General features: G+C 42.5%; 1 protein-coding gene across 1 annotated transcript in view; it reads left to right on the top strand.

Annotated features, from left to right (window-relative positions):
- The first annotated feature begins 853 nt into the window (after positions 1-853).
- Positions 854-19,271, top strand: part of OXCT1 (3-oxoacid CoA-transferase 1) — a 138,869-nt gene continuing 120,451 nt past the window's right edge. Inside the window, exons 1-3 of the mRNA XM_039234179.1 lie at positions 854-1,090; positions 9,826-9,934; positions 11,014-11,104. Of these exons, the coding sequence (XP_039090110.1) occupies positions 1,013-1,090; positions 9,826-9,934; positions 11,014-11,104 (278 nt within the window). The 5' untranslated portion in view covers positions 854-1,012. The remainder of the gene's footprint in view (positions 1,091-9,825; positions 9,935-11,013; positions 11,105-19,271) is intronic.

Here is a 19,271-nt window from a genome sequence, read left to right as displayed (position 1 = left end):
ATGTACCATATCAATCCACAACTGCAACTTGAAAAATGCCTAACATTTAATTGTTCCGTGTTTATAATGGGGCCAGGAGCTTTGAATGACTTACCTCATGTAAACCTTATGACAATTCTAACATTTAAGATTTTCAGATATGGACGCTTAAGCCTAGATAAGTTATGTAACTTGTCTAAGGAAAGCTGAAGGGATATACACCTGAATGTTTGCATCTGCTGAATAATCTCTGGAGTTTCTGGGACTCCAGTGCCAGAAAGATCTTGACAAATACAAACTTGGTTGATGGGAGAAGAAGGGAAAGAAGGAAGAGGTACCAGTGTCCCAGTCCTAACCCTGTCTCTTGTTCCCGGCCAATCTTGACCAGGTCTTCCTGGTCACATCTCATGGCAGATGGCTTGTGGCAGATTCTTATGCAAACTTGCTCTACTCAAGTCAGTGCCAAGTGTGGCGAGAGGAGGCTGATGAATGGAAGAAATGGGAACGCTGTCCAGAATGGGTAAGAGTTGTAGGGGACCTCGAAGGGGTATCCCTTTGCCGCCCACACGCGTGCCAGACACTGACTTGGAAAAGCGACAGACTCAGAGAGACCCTGCGCTGCCCCAATGCTAGGCCAACAATTACCGCAGACTTTGGGGAAGGCCGACTCCCACGCCCCCTCAAAGCTAATGCACCGACAAGGGGCTGCCGCGACAAGTGCGTGCCCAGGACACAGCTACCTGGAACCCGCGCCGCCGCAGGGCTGGAGCGCTTCCCCCCCCCGCGACCCGCCCCGGCAGCGCGGTCTTACGCTCCCCGCCCGGCTCCTCCCAGCCTTGCGTCCCTATAAACCTGCAGCCTCAGTGGGCGCGGGAGGCCGGAGGACGTCAGCGACGCGCGGTCGAGCCTCCAGCCCGCCCCTCGCGCGCCGGCCTCTCGCTCCCTTCGCGCGGACACGGCGGCGGTGCGGCGGCGGTTCGGCACGTTCACGCGCGCGCTGCAGCCCGCCGTCTCCTCCCAGCACAACCCGAACATGGCGGCTCTCAAACTGCTCTCCGCCTGGCCCCAGCTCTGCGCCTCCGCCTGCCGCCCCGGCGGCGTCTGGTCCAAGGTAAAGTGCCAGCGAAGAAGGCCACGCTCGGGCAGAACGCAGGCGGACCCCCGCGCGGCGCCCGCGTCCTCTCCCCGCCCGCACCCGCCCCGTCCAGCCTAGAAGTTAGCATCCTTGGCGCCGTGTCCCGGCGAGCGGGACGCGCGGACGCCCGCCTTGCCCCGCTCCCCCTTCGGGTAGCTGCCTTTGCGCGGTTCCGCAGCCTCGTCCCCGAGCCGGGCGAGACCAGGCGTAGGAGCGCGCGGCGAGGCTGAACGCGGGTGGGACGGCGTCTGGCAGCGGCGAGACGTCCTTCAGGGCACGGTCGCGTCCTCAAGGGGGCATCGGGAGGGCGCGCGGGTCTGGGGACGGCTAGGGGTGACGGCAGCAGGGGGCAGGTTTGCACCTCGCACCGGGGATTTCAGGGCACGGGTGCCTCTAGAGGCCCAGAAGCCCGGGCTGGTGAGCCGCGGATCGGCACGAGTCGGCCGCGGAGGGGGCGGATGCCGGGCGCCTCGTAGCTGGAACGCCGTCCCCTCCCTGTCTTTCCTTTTTTGGCGGCGCCGCACCGCGGCGGTGGGAAAGGGAACCCGGACTGGAGCGTACGCCTGGGCATCTCCCCTGTCTAACCGGGAAGCTTGTCGGCTACGGCCGACCGTGGCTCGCGCGCGATCTGGGGGCGCAGGCATCCGGGTTGGAGGATTTCCGTTTTCAAACGCTTACAAAACATTGTTCCGCCCTTACGGCCAATTCTCCAATAAGTGGTGTCCTGAGACACTCTTCACGGCGATTGTTGGTTGATAGGTGTGTTTGCCTTGCTCTGTCCCTAAATGTAGCGCACGCTCAGGTGGCGTCCCTGTCCCCAGTCCTCCAGTGCTGGCCCAAACGCTGGGTCCTGGAGTGTAGCTCACCTCCGCTACCATCGTAACCGGGGAGACCTCTTCCTTGCAAGAGAACAACAAAAGTGCCCCCTCCCCGCTTTAGTTTTTAACTTAGTAGCATATTAAATGATAGTTTTGAGCTTGAAAGCATACCTTGCACACGGTACTGCCCCATCGCATTGCTGTTTCCCGCATCCAGTCTCTTGACCACACTGAAGGCAGAGGGGCCACCAAGGCTCTTAGGTAAATGCTAGGGGTGATTTAGAACTGGAACATTTTACTCATAAATGTCTCTTAGGAAGCTTTTTGATCATTGCAGATAGCTTTGGGTATATAAAGCATTATTAAAAGGCCACTTGACTGACCTTCAGTCACATTGCTGCAGGTGTTTTAACTAATACATACCGGGACATTGTGATACCCTTGCCTCGAGGTTAAAAACATTCCCTCTTTTGGCAGTTACTTATTTGCTTGAGTGTAATTTACTCACTTTCCATACTTTGGTATAGCATTAACCCACTTCTGAACCCTGGCAAACCTCTTCTTAGGTGGCAGTTATAAATTAGAGGTTTTGTGAGGTCCCTGGGTGGCTCAGTTAAGCCTCTTAACTCTTGTCTCTTGATTTTAACTCAGGTCATGATCTCAGGATCCTGCCTCCCCTCCCCTCCCCTCCCCTTGGGATCTGTGCTGACAAATCAGAGCTTGCTTGAAATTCTCACTCTCCGCCCCCCTCTCCCCCCCCCCCCCCGTTGCTCAGGCATTCTCCCTAAAAGTAAATAAAACAACAACAACAAATTAGAGGCTGTACCTTATTGAAAGTTCATATGAAGTTTCAAACTTTCTTCCTTTCCAGTTTGATTATCATAGGTCCAAGTGTCTGCTTTCAGGTGTTTCTTCAGGGCATCGCACTTGGCCTTGAATTCTACTCTCTAACTTCCGTTAAACTGTAACACTTGGGTACTTGTTTAACTTTTCCTAGGAAAAGTTCATGTATACATGTATACACTGATTTCCTAACAAGATGAAAGTTTATGGTTGTCAGGAACAATATTGTGTACCTTATTCTCCAACACTTTTTTTTTTTAAGTTTAAATGTTTACTTGTTTATTTATTTACTTGAGACAAAGCAGGAGTAGGGCAGGGCAAAAGAGGGAGACAGGATCCAAAGCTGGCTCTGCACTGACAGCAGGGAGCCCAACACCCATCAACGCAAGATCATGACCTGAGTTGAATTCAGTCGCTCAGCCGACTGAGCCACCCAGGCGCCCTCCATCCCTTTCAACATTACATACTATCAGGCAGAGTACAGACACTCAATACATGTTTAATAAAATGGATGAAAGAACCCTGTGGACAAACAGAAATAGTACCCTTGAGACTTTTTCTGCTAAACATAATCAACAGCCAAAATGAGATGGTGTGTGTGTTGTGTGTGTTTGGCAAGTCTCTCAAACTTCAGCAAGACTCAGAATTGCCTGGAGGCTTTATCAAACAGATCACTGGGTCCATTCCAAGAGTTTCTGATTTAGTGGATCCGAGTGGGGCCTCACACTTTGCATAAATGAGTTCCCAGGTGATGTTGATGTTACAGGTCTGAGGACTACATTTCAGAGCCATTGGCATGGCCTTAGATTTGAATAGACTATCTGAAGTTACCGTTCTTCCTCCATTACTATTTCAGAGGGAGCATTTAATACTATTTTCCATTCACTGGGGAAAATTATTACAAGAAAAAGATCGCAAAACTACCATTAATACTCTACTTACCTTTCTTTCTTGAACTTATTTTTTCCCAGATCTCTCTTCAATTCCATTCTCCCCTGAGCTGCAGTCCTGGTACAACTTACTGGTCAACTCTACCTGGATGTTACATAGTGCTTCAAGCTCTTTCTGACCCAAAATGACCCAGCCACAAGTGGTTTTTCCTCCCTTGTTTTGTTTTCATTGTGGCTAACTGTACCAGTATCCATCCAGTGTGTAAGCTGGAAGTCTTGGTATCCTTCTTTCCTCTCCTCTTCCCTACACCTCCAATTGATAAGCAATGTCATATGTGCACCTTTCTTGAAATTTCTGTGTGTCTGTCCTTGGCATTCTTTCCCAGCAACCATCTATTCCTCATAGCTCTCCGATCAGATATCACAGTTGTATTTAAGTTTTTGTAATTATTTAATGACTATTAGTCTAACTAGTTTGTAAGTTTTCTCAGAGCAGGAACTATACCTGAGTGTTTTTTTCTTTTTTTTAAGTTTTATTTATTTGTTTGAAAGAGAGAGAAAGCATGGGGGAGGGGCAGAGAGAGGGAGAGAGACAATCCCAAGCAGGCTTTACACTGTCATCTCAGAGCCCCATGTGGGGCTCAAACCCACAAACCATGAGAGCGTGATGTGAGCCAAAACCAAGAGCTGGATGCTTACCCAACTGAGCCACCCAGGCACCCCTTGAGTGGTTTTCTGTTTAATTCTGAATTCCAGTATTTAGTATATTTGATGCAAATGGTTATTTTTGATCAAATGGATGAGTGAAAGAATGATTTCCTCTGTCATTTTCATGTCTCGGGCTTTCATATGACTTGTGACATCTCTGTTTGAAAAGCTTTGTTGTCCCTTCCTCATTGAAGGGTGAAGTTGAAATTCTACTGTGGTCCTTAAAGCCTTCCACAGCCTGCCTCAGTCTCCCTTTCTAGCCTTATCTTCACAAGCTTCTGTCCCTGTGACCTGATCCCACATGTCCTTGAGCAAGCACAGTGAGAGCTTATCACATCTCCATACCTTTGCTCCTACTTCTTCTCTTTATGGATTCCCCATCCTCATTAGTATTTTACCTCATGGCAAACTCCTCTTGCTTTCTGCTACACCAGGCAGAATGCATCACCGCTTCATCTGTGCTCCTTTAAAGTGCTGGGCATCATTCCATTGTTGAAATAGAACATGTATGTTCCTGCAGAAACAGTGTGCTCCTGCTTTAGAGAATTGCCTGGTGCCATTCATTCCCTGTGAGTTCCTTGCAATTTACTTATTCCTGTTATAAGTGCATAACTGGTCATGGTTAGTTTAAGGTGAGCATTCTACCTTTTGACAGAACCTTGTCCTGTAAGGGACCAGCATCAAAGCATTTCACACTATATGTGCTAAAGCGCTTCAGCACATCCACCACCTCTGCTTGGCAGGGGTACCGTATTCTCCGTGCCAAGTAAGTACGTTTAGCCACCCACATATTATTGTCTTTTGCTTCCAACAGATACTCTTTATCACACGCCATGTAACTTCTCTTCCTCACTTCTGTTGATCAAACTTTGATACTGAAGTGGGCAGTACCAATCTTCCTGTGTCCTGATTTATTTAACTGGAAGGAGACAAGGTCAGTATCACCTTGTGTACAGATCCATCTCATTAAGATAAGATAATTTAAAAATAAAAAAAGCAATATGCTATTTGGAGTTTCCCTTAAAGAACTTCAAAATGAAGTGCTTTTTTTTTTTTTTTTGAAGTTCTGGAGTACCAAATAACAAGAAAAAAAGAAATTGAGGCATAAGAAATAATGGTAAAAGTGGTAAGAAAGGAAGGAGATTCTGAGTTGGGAAGTCAGGAGATAAAATTTAGGCTCAACTGCAAAATCAGTTTTCAGATTCTAAATGTAAGAATTTGAACCAGAGGACAAAAAGTGAAGATGGAGGTGATTTTAAAAGGAGAGGGGCAGCTGGGTGGCTCAATTGGTTGGGCGTCCGACTTCAGTCATGATCTGAAAGCTCATGAGTTCTAGCCCTTCATTGGGCTCTGTGCTGACAGCTCAGAGCCTGGAGCCTGCTTCAGATTCTGCCTCCTACTCTCTCTGCCCCTTCCCCACTCGCTCTCTGTTTCTCTTTCTGTCTCTCTCTCAAATATAAATAAAAACATTTTAAAAATAAAAAAAATAAAAGGAAAAGTAGATTAAACAGAAAAAAATTTTGTAGTGTGAGAATTTTGATTATTTCTTACACTTCAGTACCTAATTATTCTTTTATGGTACGGTCATTATCATTTCCTTCCTCCAGTAGTAATAGCAGAAACTGGTGGCAACATAAAGTGAAATTTTGCAGAAGGTGGGAGAGCGGAAAAGCAAAATGAAATACATTAGGTGAATATAAAAGAAGACGTTGGTGAAAAAAAATTATCCTCAGAGTAAATAGATGTTGAAGCTGTACAGTTCATCAGTCTTCATTCTTTTGGTAACCTCTGCAAATTTGGAGGCTATTAGCAGATGGTACTTGGGTCTTTTTACCTCATTGTTCTAGCATTATAGAAGGCAGATGTCAATTTATGAGCAGCATAGAGCTTCATTTTGAATTCAGTGATCTAAGGAAAAACACCTCTCCTGCTCAGTCTTAGAGGCAGGCTGTTGACAATGATGCTCCTCAACTCCCAGAAGCTGGGGGTATGGGAGAGAATGTGGGCAGGACGAAAGCCTGTTCAGAACACAGACCCAAAGACTTTCCCTAGGGTCTAGGGTCTGTGTTCTGAACTGTGCTGCTCTCCAGGCTCCAGGCCTTGCAGATCTGCAGGAGGCATTCTGGTGCAACTGGTTTCAGACATCCTGCTTCCTCTTTGCCTCACTGCCAGCCTTCAGGCTGCCAGGTTGCCTGGTAATCTTTGAATACTTAGAATCGCAAACTTGACTACAAATAAAATAAATAGGTTCAAGGACTCTTAAAGCTAGGACCCATTATTCAAACTCTCAACAAAGATGGTGTAGATTAAGTTTGCTCTAGCATGGGTCATACTAAAAGAAATTCTTTGTCAGATCAGTAATATGTGCATGTGTGTCTGGGTAGGGTAGAGCAGGGAGGTTAAAAATGAAAACTGGGGCACCTGGGTGGTTCAATGGGCTAAGCATCTGCCTTCAGCTCTGGTCATGATGACGGTTCGGGAGTTAGAGCCCCACATCAGGCTCTGTGCCGACAGCTCAGCCTGGCACCTGCTTTGGATGGTGTGTCTCCCTCTCTGCCCCTACCCTGCTCTCTCTCTCTCTCTTAAAAATAAACATAAAAACTCCAGTCAATGACAAGTTCATATTCCTTCCCCAAAGGTGGCAGACATCTCCAGGGTGTCTTCCGTAATCCAAGCACAGGGCTATGCCCAGGGTTGAGTGTTTCTGCCATACCGTTACTTAATCCTTACCGTGTCCTTGAGAAACAACTGTCATCCTTTCGTAAACTTAAAATCCCATCCCCACCCTCAGATTTTGTAATTTTCTCAGTGTCATGTAGTTGTGGTTGAACCAGAATTTGAAACATGAGTAGTTTTGGCCCCAAGATGACTGGAGTGTGGCCCATTATGCCACACTATTGATTTCTCAGCAAGGAGATATCAACTGTCAATATAACAAATAGCAAAAGTCAACAAACATTACCTGAATGTGTAAAAAACGAAAAAAAAAAGTTGGATGTAAATCCTCGGTATATTGAACTGTTCTCACGTTCCCTGCAAACATTGCCCTTCTATTTGCTTTTAGCTTTTGATTATCTGGATAAATGTGAAACACTTGAGTCTTTTCTGAAATAATGTCTGAGGTATTTTTTTCCAAGCTGTGGGGCAAGTATTTCTGTAATTTCCGACTATGATGAAGATACTAATTATCAGCTGAAACAAAGGACTAGAATTCCTGTCAAGTCTGTGCTTCTACGTTTTTGTTTCTCCGGTGAACCCCAAAAGTATCCTGGATCTGTAGGAGAAATGAATTTTCTTTTGACTTCCTCTCTATAGGATTCATGTTTCTCAGTCTATAGATACCCCTAGACTACTTAGGTGTAGATGAATTCTTTTATTTTCCTCATCTTGCTGAGGCTAGACACTTCACACCCCACTCCCCACCCCCAGCTTTTCTTTTCGGTAAGATACAGGATTAGCATTAATTTATTCCATGTTTCTGCATCTTCCCCCCCCCCCAATTTCATTGAGATATAATGGACAGAGCAACACTATCTAAGTTTAAGGTGTACAGAGCAATGACTTGGCTTGACCTTCACTGTTCAGTGAAGATAATGACAGTAGAGTTCTTTATGAAGAAAGAGGATATTCATAAAGATTTGTTGTCTGTAAATAATGATATGGAATAAGTATGAGAGCTTTTAAAAAAATAGGGAAAGGAGCATATTGTGGGAAAAGGACTCTGTGATGAAGGCCAAAACCTGGGATCTGGTTATGCTTTAATATAGTGTTGGGTACATTACAAAATCTTACTCAGCTTCAGAAACCTGACCTATAAAATGAATTGGTTGGATTAGAATATCTGAGTGTTTTCCTTTTTTCTAATTTCAAGGAGACATTCTCAACTTTATTTTATGATTCATTTTTTGGCCTCTTTATTGAGGCTATTGAACTTTTAATTTCTGGGAATAAAAAAATATATTTGTGTGTGTGTAGATGTGTGTTTAAACAGAATCCAATAAATTCTTGCTACTGAGGATGGGACAGAGAAGTAAGCTCTCTGCAGGGCAACCTGTTTCCTTTCTATCTCTGCCTCCACTCATTTCTGGCATTTGGTTGGTGTGCCAGGGTATACCCCTATCTTTGCCTGAAGTGGACCAAGGTGGAATTTAAAGGGACAGAAGTCATCTGTGTAACTTTGCAGATCTCATTTGACTTTCACTATAGTTAGGCAATAGGCTTTTGTAGTAATTGATACTTTTTATGAAAGAAGTTTATAGAGGAAGAAAAGAATGCTAGAAACTTATTAATGCCATTCCCTTGACCCCATAGGATGTCTGTCAAAGACTGATAAGTCAGTGTGTGTGAGCTTACAACACTTATGGACTTTTTAAGGTGGCAGCATATGGGAGTCAAGAGCCATACTCTTTACTCCCTCTCTTTTTAGTTTGAATATATAATAAGAAATAAGTGATATTGATTACGAATGATTACAACACAGTGAGCTCTGATTTTCTCCTGTATTATGTATGAAATATAAAGAGAGAAACCTTTTAAAACTGATTATGAGTATTCCCTAGATAACCTGTTTTGCACCAAATCACTGTGGTAAGACTAGGCACACCTTCCTCGTAGATAATAGTCTGTTACTTTTTTTCCTAATGTTTTATTATTTATTTTCAAGAATGAGAGAGACCAAGCACAAGCAGGGAAGAGGCAGAGAGCAAGGGAGACACAGAATCCAAAGCAGGCTCCAGGCTCTGAACTGTCAGCACAGAGCCCGACACAGGGCTTGAACTCATGAACAGCAAGATCATGACCTGAGCCGAAGTCGGCCACTTAACCAACTGAGCCACGCAGAGGCCCCTATAGTCTGTTACCTTTCTGCGGCATCTATGAACTGCAAGCCGCTAGAGGGATGGATCTTTGTGTGTACTCCTCATTACTTGTCACCTTAGGAGGCATTCACTGATGTAAGGCTGGGTTAAGGCCCAGCTATGTATTTGTAAATGGGTGATGCGGTAACTAATCTCCTCCAGGGCAGCAGTTATGTCTTAGCATTTACTAAATGGAGGTAAACAGCACAGTAGTTGGTACATAGTAAGCTCTCAATGAATATTTGTTGACTGAATGGAAGGCTAGCCCACTGTCAGAAACCGATGCCTGATGACATCATTACTGTGAATCTGAGTCCCAGTGTGTGAGGTATCAACTTGCACTCTCTTGGGTGGCCACAAATGACAATTTTCCTTTATACAATGGAATGCATCCCTCATGATCACAGGGGAAGTCCATCGATAATCTGTGGATAGAGTATGCCCTTTCTACTCTTACATTGAATTATTCGCAGCCCAATTCTTTCTTTCAAAGAGTAGATAGTGAGAAATTATCCTCATATATATAAAAAGTGAATGTACATGCAAAGGTGTGTCTCCAAATGATTATTCATTTAAAGTTTTTTAAAATGTTTTAGGGATGTGTCGGCTACTTTTCAACCAGCACACATCGCCATACCAAATTTTATACAGATCCGGTAGAAGCTGTAAAAGACATCCCTGATGGCGCAACAATACTGGTTGGTGGTGAGTAATAGTATCGTTTTCCTTTTTGTGATGATCACATCCTTATGTTTTTAGCAAAGCAAGGAAATCACAGTGGCAAAGCTATGTAGATTAAAAATGCCAGTTATTTTATTATTAATTTATTATATTTATTGCATAGTATGTTATTTTATTATGTAATTATTAGTGTCCTAATATTGAAAGTTTAGCAAGTTTTAGTACTTAATATTTTATTTTTTATTTCTTTTTGTGTTTCTTTTTCTATTATTTTGAAAAGCTGAATCTTAAAATGGATGTCTTATTAGTAGCTTTGAAAGCATTCCTAGGTCCTTGGGAATTCTGTTTAACTTAAAACATCTGCATTGATCTCGTCATCCCTTTGCTAGCCACTCATTTGGTTATTCCTCATTTTAGGAGATAGAAAGCACAAACGCATCTATCTGTTATTGAGACTCTGAGTTCTGTTGCTTCACCTTGCTTGGAATGTCTTTTACAGCCACAGTCTCACACTCATTAAACTGGCTGCCTGATTCTTGCAATTTTTTTTTTTTTTTCTAGCTCTTGGTTGCAGGCTAGCCTTGTTTTTAGGGCTGCTCTGCATTCATTCATCCATTCAGCTGATCAGTCATTGACTGTCCATTTTAAACCTAATACTATTTGACAAATTCTGGAAGATATAAAGAAGTAGAAGTCAATGGTCTAGGTTTCTGATTCTGCAAAAATCTACTGAGGCATATAAAACAAACATGCTTGAAAAAGTAACTCCATAAAAGTTGAATTATAAACTCTAGATATGCAGTAGAGTGTAAAATACGCAACGTGTAACCATTGTGTAACCATATTAACTGGTTGCACTTGTCTTTATTCTTAAGGTTCAAAGATTTGACAGTGATGTCTGGTGCCATACAAAGGTCCAAAACATTTGGATACAGCTATGTAGCCATTTACTGAGTTGCTGAGATATATCTATATTTCACTTACTAGGGCTAATAATGTTCTTTGCATTTTTTTTTCTTTTTAAAGGAAAAGAATAACATAAAGATTTCCCTGAAAGAACATTCCCCTCTTCACAAATCATTTGCCTTTTTCACTTACTATAGGTTTTGGGTTATGTGGAATTCCAGAGAACCTTATAGGAGCTTTACTAAAGACTGGAGTAAAAGGGCTGACTGCAGTCAGCAACAATGCAGGGTAAGTGTGCGGTTTTAAAACAATTGGCTTGAGGGGCGCCTGGGTGGCTTAGTCGGTTAAGCGTCCGACTTTCGCTTAGGTCATGATCTCGCGGTTCTTGGGTTCGAGGCCCGCATCGGGCTCTGTGCTGACTGCCAGCTCAGAGCCTGGAGCCTGTTTCAGAGTCTGTGTCTCCCTCTGTCTCTGACCCTCCCCTGCCCCTGCGTGCTCTCTCTCTCTCTCCTAGAAATAAATAAAAACATTAAAAAAAAAAAAAAAACAATTGGCTTGAAAGAAATGGCAATTCTCTGATATTTATACAAAGTTTATGAGTGAAATGAAAATTTTCCTCATTTTATGAGCAGTATGGTCAAGTATCAAAAGATAGTCTTTAACAAGCTGAAGAGTTAGAGGTTACATGTCTTCAAATATTTTTGGTACCGTCCTTCATAATCGTAAGTAAAGTAGACTTGGCATAAGTGTATCTCTTAATCTGATGTGCTTTTATTTTTCTAAATTTCAAATTTATAATTAAAGTTAAAATACATATTTTCAAATTGGATTTTTCATTTTATAATTCAGAGATGACTATATTATGTTATTATAGATCATTATGTATGGAGGAAGATTTCAAGCAGTTTGAAATATGTTTCAAGTCTTTCCTTTGGTTATACCATATTCTAGATGATATATAAAGATATCTTTAATCATCAAAAATGTAGCTGTTTTTGGTAGAAGGTGGAGGATATGCAGTTACCACTTAAGACAGTAGGATCTTAATCAAAATGGTCAACAATAAGGCATCACATTTTAATAATGGCATGCACATTAAGATATGTTATGAAGAAAAAGGTATTTTTATATAAGAATAAGTTATCAGTTTTCTTTTAACAATGAAAGACTTTGAAGAAAAAATTAAAAAATTAACTAAATTTTTGGCAGTTTAGCCTAGTACCATAAATTGTACCAATTGTTTAGGACGTGAAACCGATCCTACATTTGTGCTCCTGTTTTCTTTGCTGAGTTTATTTATGCTCTTGCTTTCATCTGGACAGTTCTCCCACCTCTTCTCTGCATATCCACACCTTTCCCATTTTTCAGGATCCAACTCAGGTTATACATCCTCAAACACCTTATCCAGTTAAAGAATTTCTCTAGCCTTCACTGATTTTGTCCCTCTTTGGATTCCTTTGGAATACTTGTAGTATTTCTTTGTATACTGAATTGTATTCATCCACCATATATAGTACTTTTCTCATCCCCACTATGCTGAGCCTGAGGCGCAGAGTTGCTGAGTGCTGGAACTGGATGGGATTGTTAAGATCATCTGTTCTAGTTCCTTCATTTAACAGGAAGCTCATTTGTAAAGAGAGAAGTGACTTGTTCATGATCACTTGATATTTCTTAAACTCCTCCCATGCCATGTGAGCTTACTTTGTATTTATTAAAAATACTTTTGACTATCCGTACTTTTCTGGGTGTTCCAAATAGCTAGCTCAGTGCTTTCAAGAGATGGTGTAAATCAATGTGAATTCTTAATGCAGAGTAAGAACTGATAACAACACAAATCTTGAACACAAAGAAGGCACTTTGCATATGCTCAGTGGCCATTGATTCTCTCAGTTAATTAGATGGGTTTAAATCCTAGAGGACCAAGGCGGCAAGGGCTTTGTTTTGGCCATTAGAGTCATAAGGAAAACTTAGCATTGCTCTGTTGGAGAACCAAAGATGGTTTGAAATGTTGAGTAAATGGAGAGAACTTAGAATACTTCTCTCACATTTAGAAAAAGGCTTTTTGTGGAAGAATCTGCCCTAATTGGAAGTCTGTCCAAAGCTCAGGACTCCTGATTGTTTTTGTTTTGTTTTTAGTTATGAAAGGGGCCTGTTGCCATGACATCCCACCTACTTCCCTTGGTATGGAGCATTAACTGTTAGTCTTGATGAGATAAACTTTCCCCCTTAGGATCACTTAGGTCAATCAGTACTTTGATATGGATTGATTAGAAAGGTAGGAAAATTTGAAAACATGCTTTTCATTAATTTTTATGAAATTTAAGTCATAAATTTGAAAAGACTTGGACATATGCATTACAAGACATATGAACCAAAAGTTTTACAATAAAACAGATATCAACCAATTGATTGGTAAGTAAGGGAAGAAGAATAGGTGTGTTATATTAATCACACTCATTTACTCATGACAGGAGTATTTTATTTTATTATTTTTTAAAAGTTTATTTATTTTGAGAGACAGAAAGAGAGGGAGAGGGAGGGTTTGTGAATGAGTATGACTGGGGGAGGGGATCAGAGAAAGAGAGAATTCCAAGCAGGCTTGTGAGATGGTGACCTGAGCCAAAATCAAGAGTTGGATGCTTAACTGACTGAGCCACCGAGGTGCCCCATGACAAGATTATTTTAGATTATAGTTCTTGCAGTTGGGAATTTAGACAGTTTTAAGGACAGACCAGCTTACATGCAGAAGCCTAGGAAGTACTAACTGAAAATATATACATACCTGTGCTTGTGGTTACGATACTGTTGCTTATATGTGGTATTATAGTAGTCAGGTACAGGAACTCTGTGAGGGCCCAATGAGCAGAATTTCACTCTAAATAAAATTTCTGGTTCTGTACCAGTGATTTTGAACCAGAAAGTAAAGGCAGGTGGCTCCTTCTCTGGTGTCTCTTTATTATTTCTTGAGGCAGCTGCAGCACTGAAGGGCTCAATGGAGAGAGAACGTGCCCTCTTGTCGGATTATAAGCATTACTCTAAGATTTGATTATTTTGTCTGGGAAGGGCTAACCACTTCCTGGGATGTGTACTTGAACTTCGCTGCTTAGCTCATGGAAGGGAGTGTTCACTTGTTCCATATAACTGTCATAAATTAATGTTCTGTCCAAATATAGCATTGTCTTCTCTTTAGATATTCTTGATATTATCAGAGCAAAAATGGTAATTGATATTTAAGTATGACTAAAGTGAGAGCAAACAAGAGAAATACAGGTTGGTAAATGGTTGCAAATTCATTTTTATTTTGTTTTGACAAGAATTTCCAATTAATGAGATTTCAGAAAATTAAAATTCAGAAAGTGAAATTTCAGATTCAGGAAATGAAAAATTTTTGTGGAACATTTATGTCTTCCGTGAAACATGAATGTATCTGTTTATTGAATTCTTTGTTTTAGACTTTTTTTAACCTCTGAAATGTTTGAAACCCAAGTTGGTTGTGCTGTAGGAGGAAGGTCAAATCTCTCCCCCTTACGTATGCTAGAGAAAGGTTGGCTACTAAAGGCAAGCAAGATAATCTCTTTTAAAGACCATCAAAATAACCTTTAATATCGAAGAGCTGCCAGATGCCTTAATATACAAGTTTCTCTACTAGGAATGGTATGTATCTCATTTGCAAAAGACAACATGTGTATTTCTTCTCTCTTTATATTGTAAGGGCCTTGCTTTTTTCATTTTTATATCATCAGTGTCTGATACACAGGAAAGAAGGGATGCATGTTTGCTGAATTGGGGAGTTGGAAAGTATGTGGAATGAAGACACCCTTACTATAAGCTAGCTAGGTATATGCACTAACTCTGTACCTGGTCAGGGGGTAGCCTGGGCCAAGCATTTTATGTTCAGTTTATGGCTTGATGCCATGTCAGCTTGCTAATCCAGAAAGAAAGCAAACCAAAAGCCAAATATACATAGTTCCCAGAGCCAAGATAAACAAATACAGAGAGTTCATCTCCAACGAGAGCCAAGTTCAAATATGTAATGGGTTGAAAAGCCAAACAGAGAGCCATGAAAGAGTGGTTAGAAAAATTTCCAAAGTCAGTGAATTAGGCAAGTACGTTATGGTTTATCATAGAGACCTGTATACTTGGAGGGACTTTCAGGTACTTAAAACTACAGAAAGCAAATGGACTATATTCACCTTCATGGATTATTTTGTTGTTACGACTTTATTTAGAGAAGGCTCCAAAGGATATCGATGGTGCTCTGATATTGGGTAATTGAAGAGAGTTTACCAAAGGGACTCTCTTTAAAGGAGAGGTTAGGGTTAAGGGAAAGCAACACGAGTATTGAATTTCCCTGGAGTTAGTAACAGAGAAGAACTGTTACCACCAGCCTTGGGCCTGAAGAATGAGGGGAGGGGGCTGCCAGGACCTAGGAGAAGGTTTTATGGAGAGGGCTATCCAGTGCTGCAGCTTGCCAGGGAGGTAGTCAGGGTAATAGAAATCCTGACATCTTTCTCTTCTTACGTGGGCCAGAAGCCAGAGGGCAGGGGAGCCCCCTGATTCAGTCTACAGTCAGCCATCCTGGCATAGGGAAGGCAGGAGATTGGAGGATGGGTCTGGACAGGCAAATAGAAAATATCCAGCATAAGGACTTGGTGATTTTCATTTTTACTAGAGATGAGCCAGTCAGGTGGGAGAAAGTGAAATCAAGCAATAACTTTATTCAACAAACATTCTGTAAGTGTTTATGTAGTACCTTCTGTGTGTTGCATTGGCTTTCAGGTGCTTGGGGGTACAACAGTGAACAAGACAGACCAAGTTCCCTGAATCTGTGGACCTTACATGCCAGTGGGGAGAGACAGGCAATAGATAGGAAACATAACAAATAAGTACATTTTCCAGTATGTTAGAAGGTTACAGTGTTATGGAAAAAAAAGAAGAGCAAGAAAGGGGGACTGAGAGCATGAAAATGGACCAGCAGTTTTCACTATAAAATCAGGCAATCAGAGGCACCTGGGTGGCTCTGTCGGTTAAAATTGGTTCACTGTCAGACTCTTGGTTTTGGCTCTGAGCTTGAGCCCCATTTCCAGCTCTGTGCTGATGACACAGAGTCTGCTTTGGAGTCTCTCTCTCTCTCCCCCTTTCTCTGCTCCTCCCCTGCTCACCTCTCCCTTTTCTATCAAATAAACACTTAAAATTAAAAAAAAAAAATTTTTTTTACAAATACTTTATTGTCAAATCAGTTTCCACATAACACCCAGTGCTCATCCCCACAAGTGCCCTCCTCCATGCCCTTCCCCGCCTCCCCCCCACATCCATCAGTCCTCAGTTTTTGTCAGCATTCAAGAGTCTCTCATGGTTTGCCTCCCTCCCTTTCCCCCACCACTTCCCACCTTCTTCCCCCCTTGTTCCTCAGTTAAGTTCCTCCTAATCCTTCTATACGTGCAAACATAATGATATTTGTCCTTCTCTGCCTGACTTATTTCGCTCAGCATAACACCCTCAAGGTCCATCCATGTTGCTACACATGGCCAGATTTCATTGTTTCTCATTGCCATGTAGTATTCCATGGTATAGATAAACCACATCTTCTTGATCCATTCATCTGTTGATGGACACTTAGGCTCTTTCCATGTTTTAGCTATTGTGGAGAGTGCTGCTATGAACATTGGGGTACATGTGCTCCTATGCCTCAGCATTTCTGTATCCCTTGGGTAAATTCCTAGCAGTGCTATTGCTGGGTCATAGGGGAGTTCTATTGTTAGTTTCCTGAGGAACCTCCACACTGTTTTCCAGAGGGGCTGTACCAGTTTACATTCCCACCAACAGTGTAGGAGGGTGCCCGTTTCTCCACATCCTCGCCAGCATCTAGAGTTCTCTGATTTGCTCATTTTAGCCACTCTGACTGGCGTGAGGTGGTATCTCAGTGTGGTTTTGATTTGTATTTCCCTGATGAGGAGGGATGCTGAGCATCGTTTCATGTGTCTGTTGGCCATCTGGATGTCCTCTTTGGAGAAGTGTCTGTTCATATCTTCTGCCCATTTCTTCACTGGGTTTGTTTTTTGGGTGTGGAGTTTGGTGAGTTCCTTATAGATTCTGGGTATTAACCCTTTATCTGATATGTCATTTGCAGCTATTTTTTCCCATTCCATTGGTTGCCTATTAGTTTTGTGGGTTGTTTCCTTTGCTGTGCAGAAGCTTTTAATCTTGATGAGGTCCCAGTCGTTTATTTTTGCTCTTGATTCCCTTGCTTTTGGGGATGTGTCAAGTAAGAAGTTGCTCTACTACAAAGCTGTCATCATCAAGACAGTATGGTATTGGCACAAAAACAGACACATAGACCAATGGAACAGAATTGAGAACTCAGAAGTGGACCCAAAAGTATACAGCCAACTAATCTTTGACAAAGCAGGAAAGAATATCCAATGGAAAGAAGACAGCCTTTTTAACAGATGGTGTTGGGAGAACTGGACAGCAACATGCAGAAGAATGAAACTAGATCATTTTCTCACACCATGCACAAAAATAAACTCAAAATGGATAAAGGACCTGAATGTGAGGCAGGAAACTATCAATACCCTAGAGGAGAAAGTAGGAAACAACCTCCTTGACCTCCACCGCAGCAACTTCCTACTTGACACATCCCCAAAATTTTTTTAAAAAATTAAAAAAAAAAAGGCAATCAAAGGACTGACTCATCGAGGTGGCAGTTGACCAGAGACTTGAAAGAAGTGAGGAGTGAACCTTGCATTACCTGGGGACGAGTGTCTGAGGCAGGGAAAGTCCAGCTCAAAGGCCTTGGGCAGTATGCCTAGGGGTTTGAGGAACAGTGAGGAGGTCAGCCGAAGAAAAGGCCACAAAAAGGAAATGGGTGTAAAGAGATCAGAGACTAAAGGGCATCCCATCATATTGGCCCTTGCAGGCCACTCTAGAGGTCTCTGCTTTCACATAAATACATGAATGCCATTGCAGCATTTCACAGAGAGCAGTAATGTGATCTGACATACTTTGTTTTATACTTATGTTTTTGGCCACTATTTTGTGAGTGGATTGGAGGGGGCAGAGGTAGAAGCAGGGAAGGTTGCTGAGGATTGAGGCAGGAGGTGGTGCAGGTCATGGAGGAGGAAGTGGGAAATGCCTGGATTCTGGATGGATTTTGAAGGTAGAGTCAGGATTATCCAATATAGTTGCAGAATGTGAAAGAGAAGTGACAGATCATCACTTTTGTACTGAAGATCTGTTAAGATGAGGCAGGATGCAGGTAAAACTGAATTTAGGGGAATGGAATTGTTAACCTCAAGAAGTGAAGGCCCAGCTAGAGGGGGAAAGCTGGGAGAAGGCATGATTGAGTGTGGCAAAGACCTAGTTTCCCAGGAGAGACAGAGACGCTGAGGTAATTTGGAGCCCTCTAGTGGGCAATCATATTGTTAATCTTCAGGACATTCTCTGCATATCTCAAAAGTACACTCTTGAAAATACTTTTTTAGGCTTTAGTTTTCTTTTGAAACAAACCAGGATAAATTATGTAGCTATTCCTTTTTACTCCTGGTGCATGGGAAATGTTATCAGATTCAGTACTAGAGGTTAGAACTGTAAACAAGTTTAGCAAATGGTTACCTGGACTACTTTGAGGGATTCAGTGTGCCCAGACTGCCTGGTTGAGGGTAGAGACTTAGAAATGCGATATGCTGGGACTTAGGAGTCACTTGAGCAGGATGGGCACTTGTGGGCGTGAGGAGTGGGGATGGAAAGTGAAGTGAAGGTGGGAGAAAAGGAGGTTGTTAGGAGAACTGTCAGTAGTTTGTTACACAAGGAACTGTGTGTACTTATCCCTGTCCTAGTCAAACAAGGGGATGTCACTAGGGATCAGTAGACTAATTTCACACCCATCCATTCTCCCACTATTTTCCATTGCCAGAGCCAGAATTCTGGGGTGGGTCTGTATCTACTTCAAGTCTGTGAATGATTTTCCCCTAAATAGCCCTTGACTTGTCCCCTTTTCTCCCCTCCTACTGTTGCTACCTTAGTTCAGACCCCTGTCTTTGCTTGTTTGGATTATTTTGAGCCTCTTAACTGATCCTGCCTTTTTTTTTTTCACTGAACATCTCTAACTAATTATATACCCTGTCATTTTCTACTTAAAATTATTCAAAGCATCTCCCATCTCCTTCACGATGAAATCCTAATTCCTTGGTATGGCTCATGCAACAAGTCACACAATGGCCTGCTGTTCACCTTTCTTGCTCACTCCTGCTTTCAGTCCACACTGCGGTCACACTCAGCATGCAGCCCATCACACCACTGTGCACCTTTGCAAAGCTACCCATCTGCCTCTTGAGCTCATCACTTCCACACCTCTACTCTGCTCTCAAAGACTTTTTCTTCTCCTCCGTAAGCTTATTCTGACCTCTGTCTCCTCTCTGTTGGGTGACTTTCAATGTTCTCATCAGGCCTCTCT

Source organism: Hyaena hyaena, unplaced genomic scaffold, assembly GCF_003009895.1.
Source record: "Hyaena hyaena isolate Hyena2069 unplaced genomic scaffold, ASM300989v1 scaffold_83, whole genome shotgun sequence".
In the NCBI taxonomy this organism is placed as follows: domain Eukaryota; kingdom Metazoa; phylum Chordata; class Mammalia; order Carnivora; family Hyaenidae; genus Hyaena; species Hyaena hyaena.
This window is presented reverse-complemented; position numbering and strand designations above follow the sequence as displayed.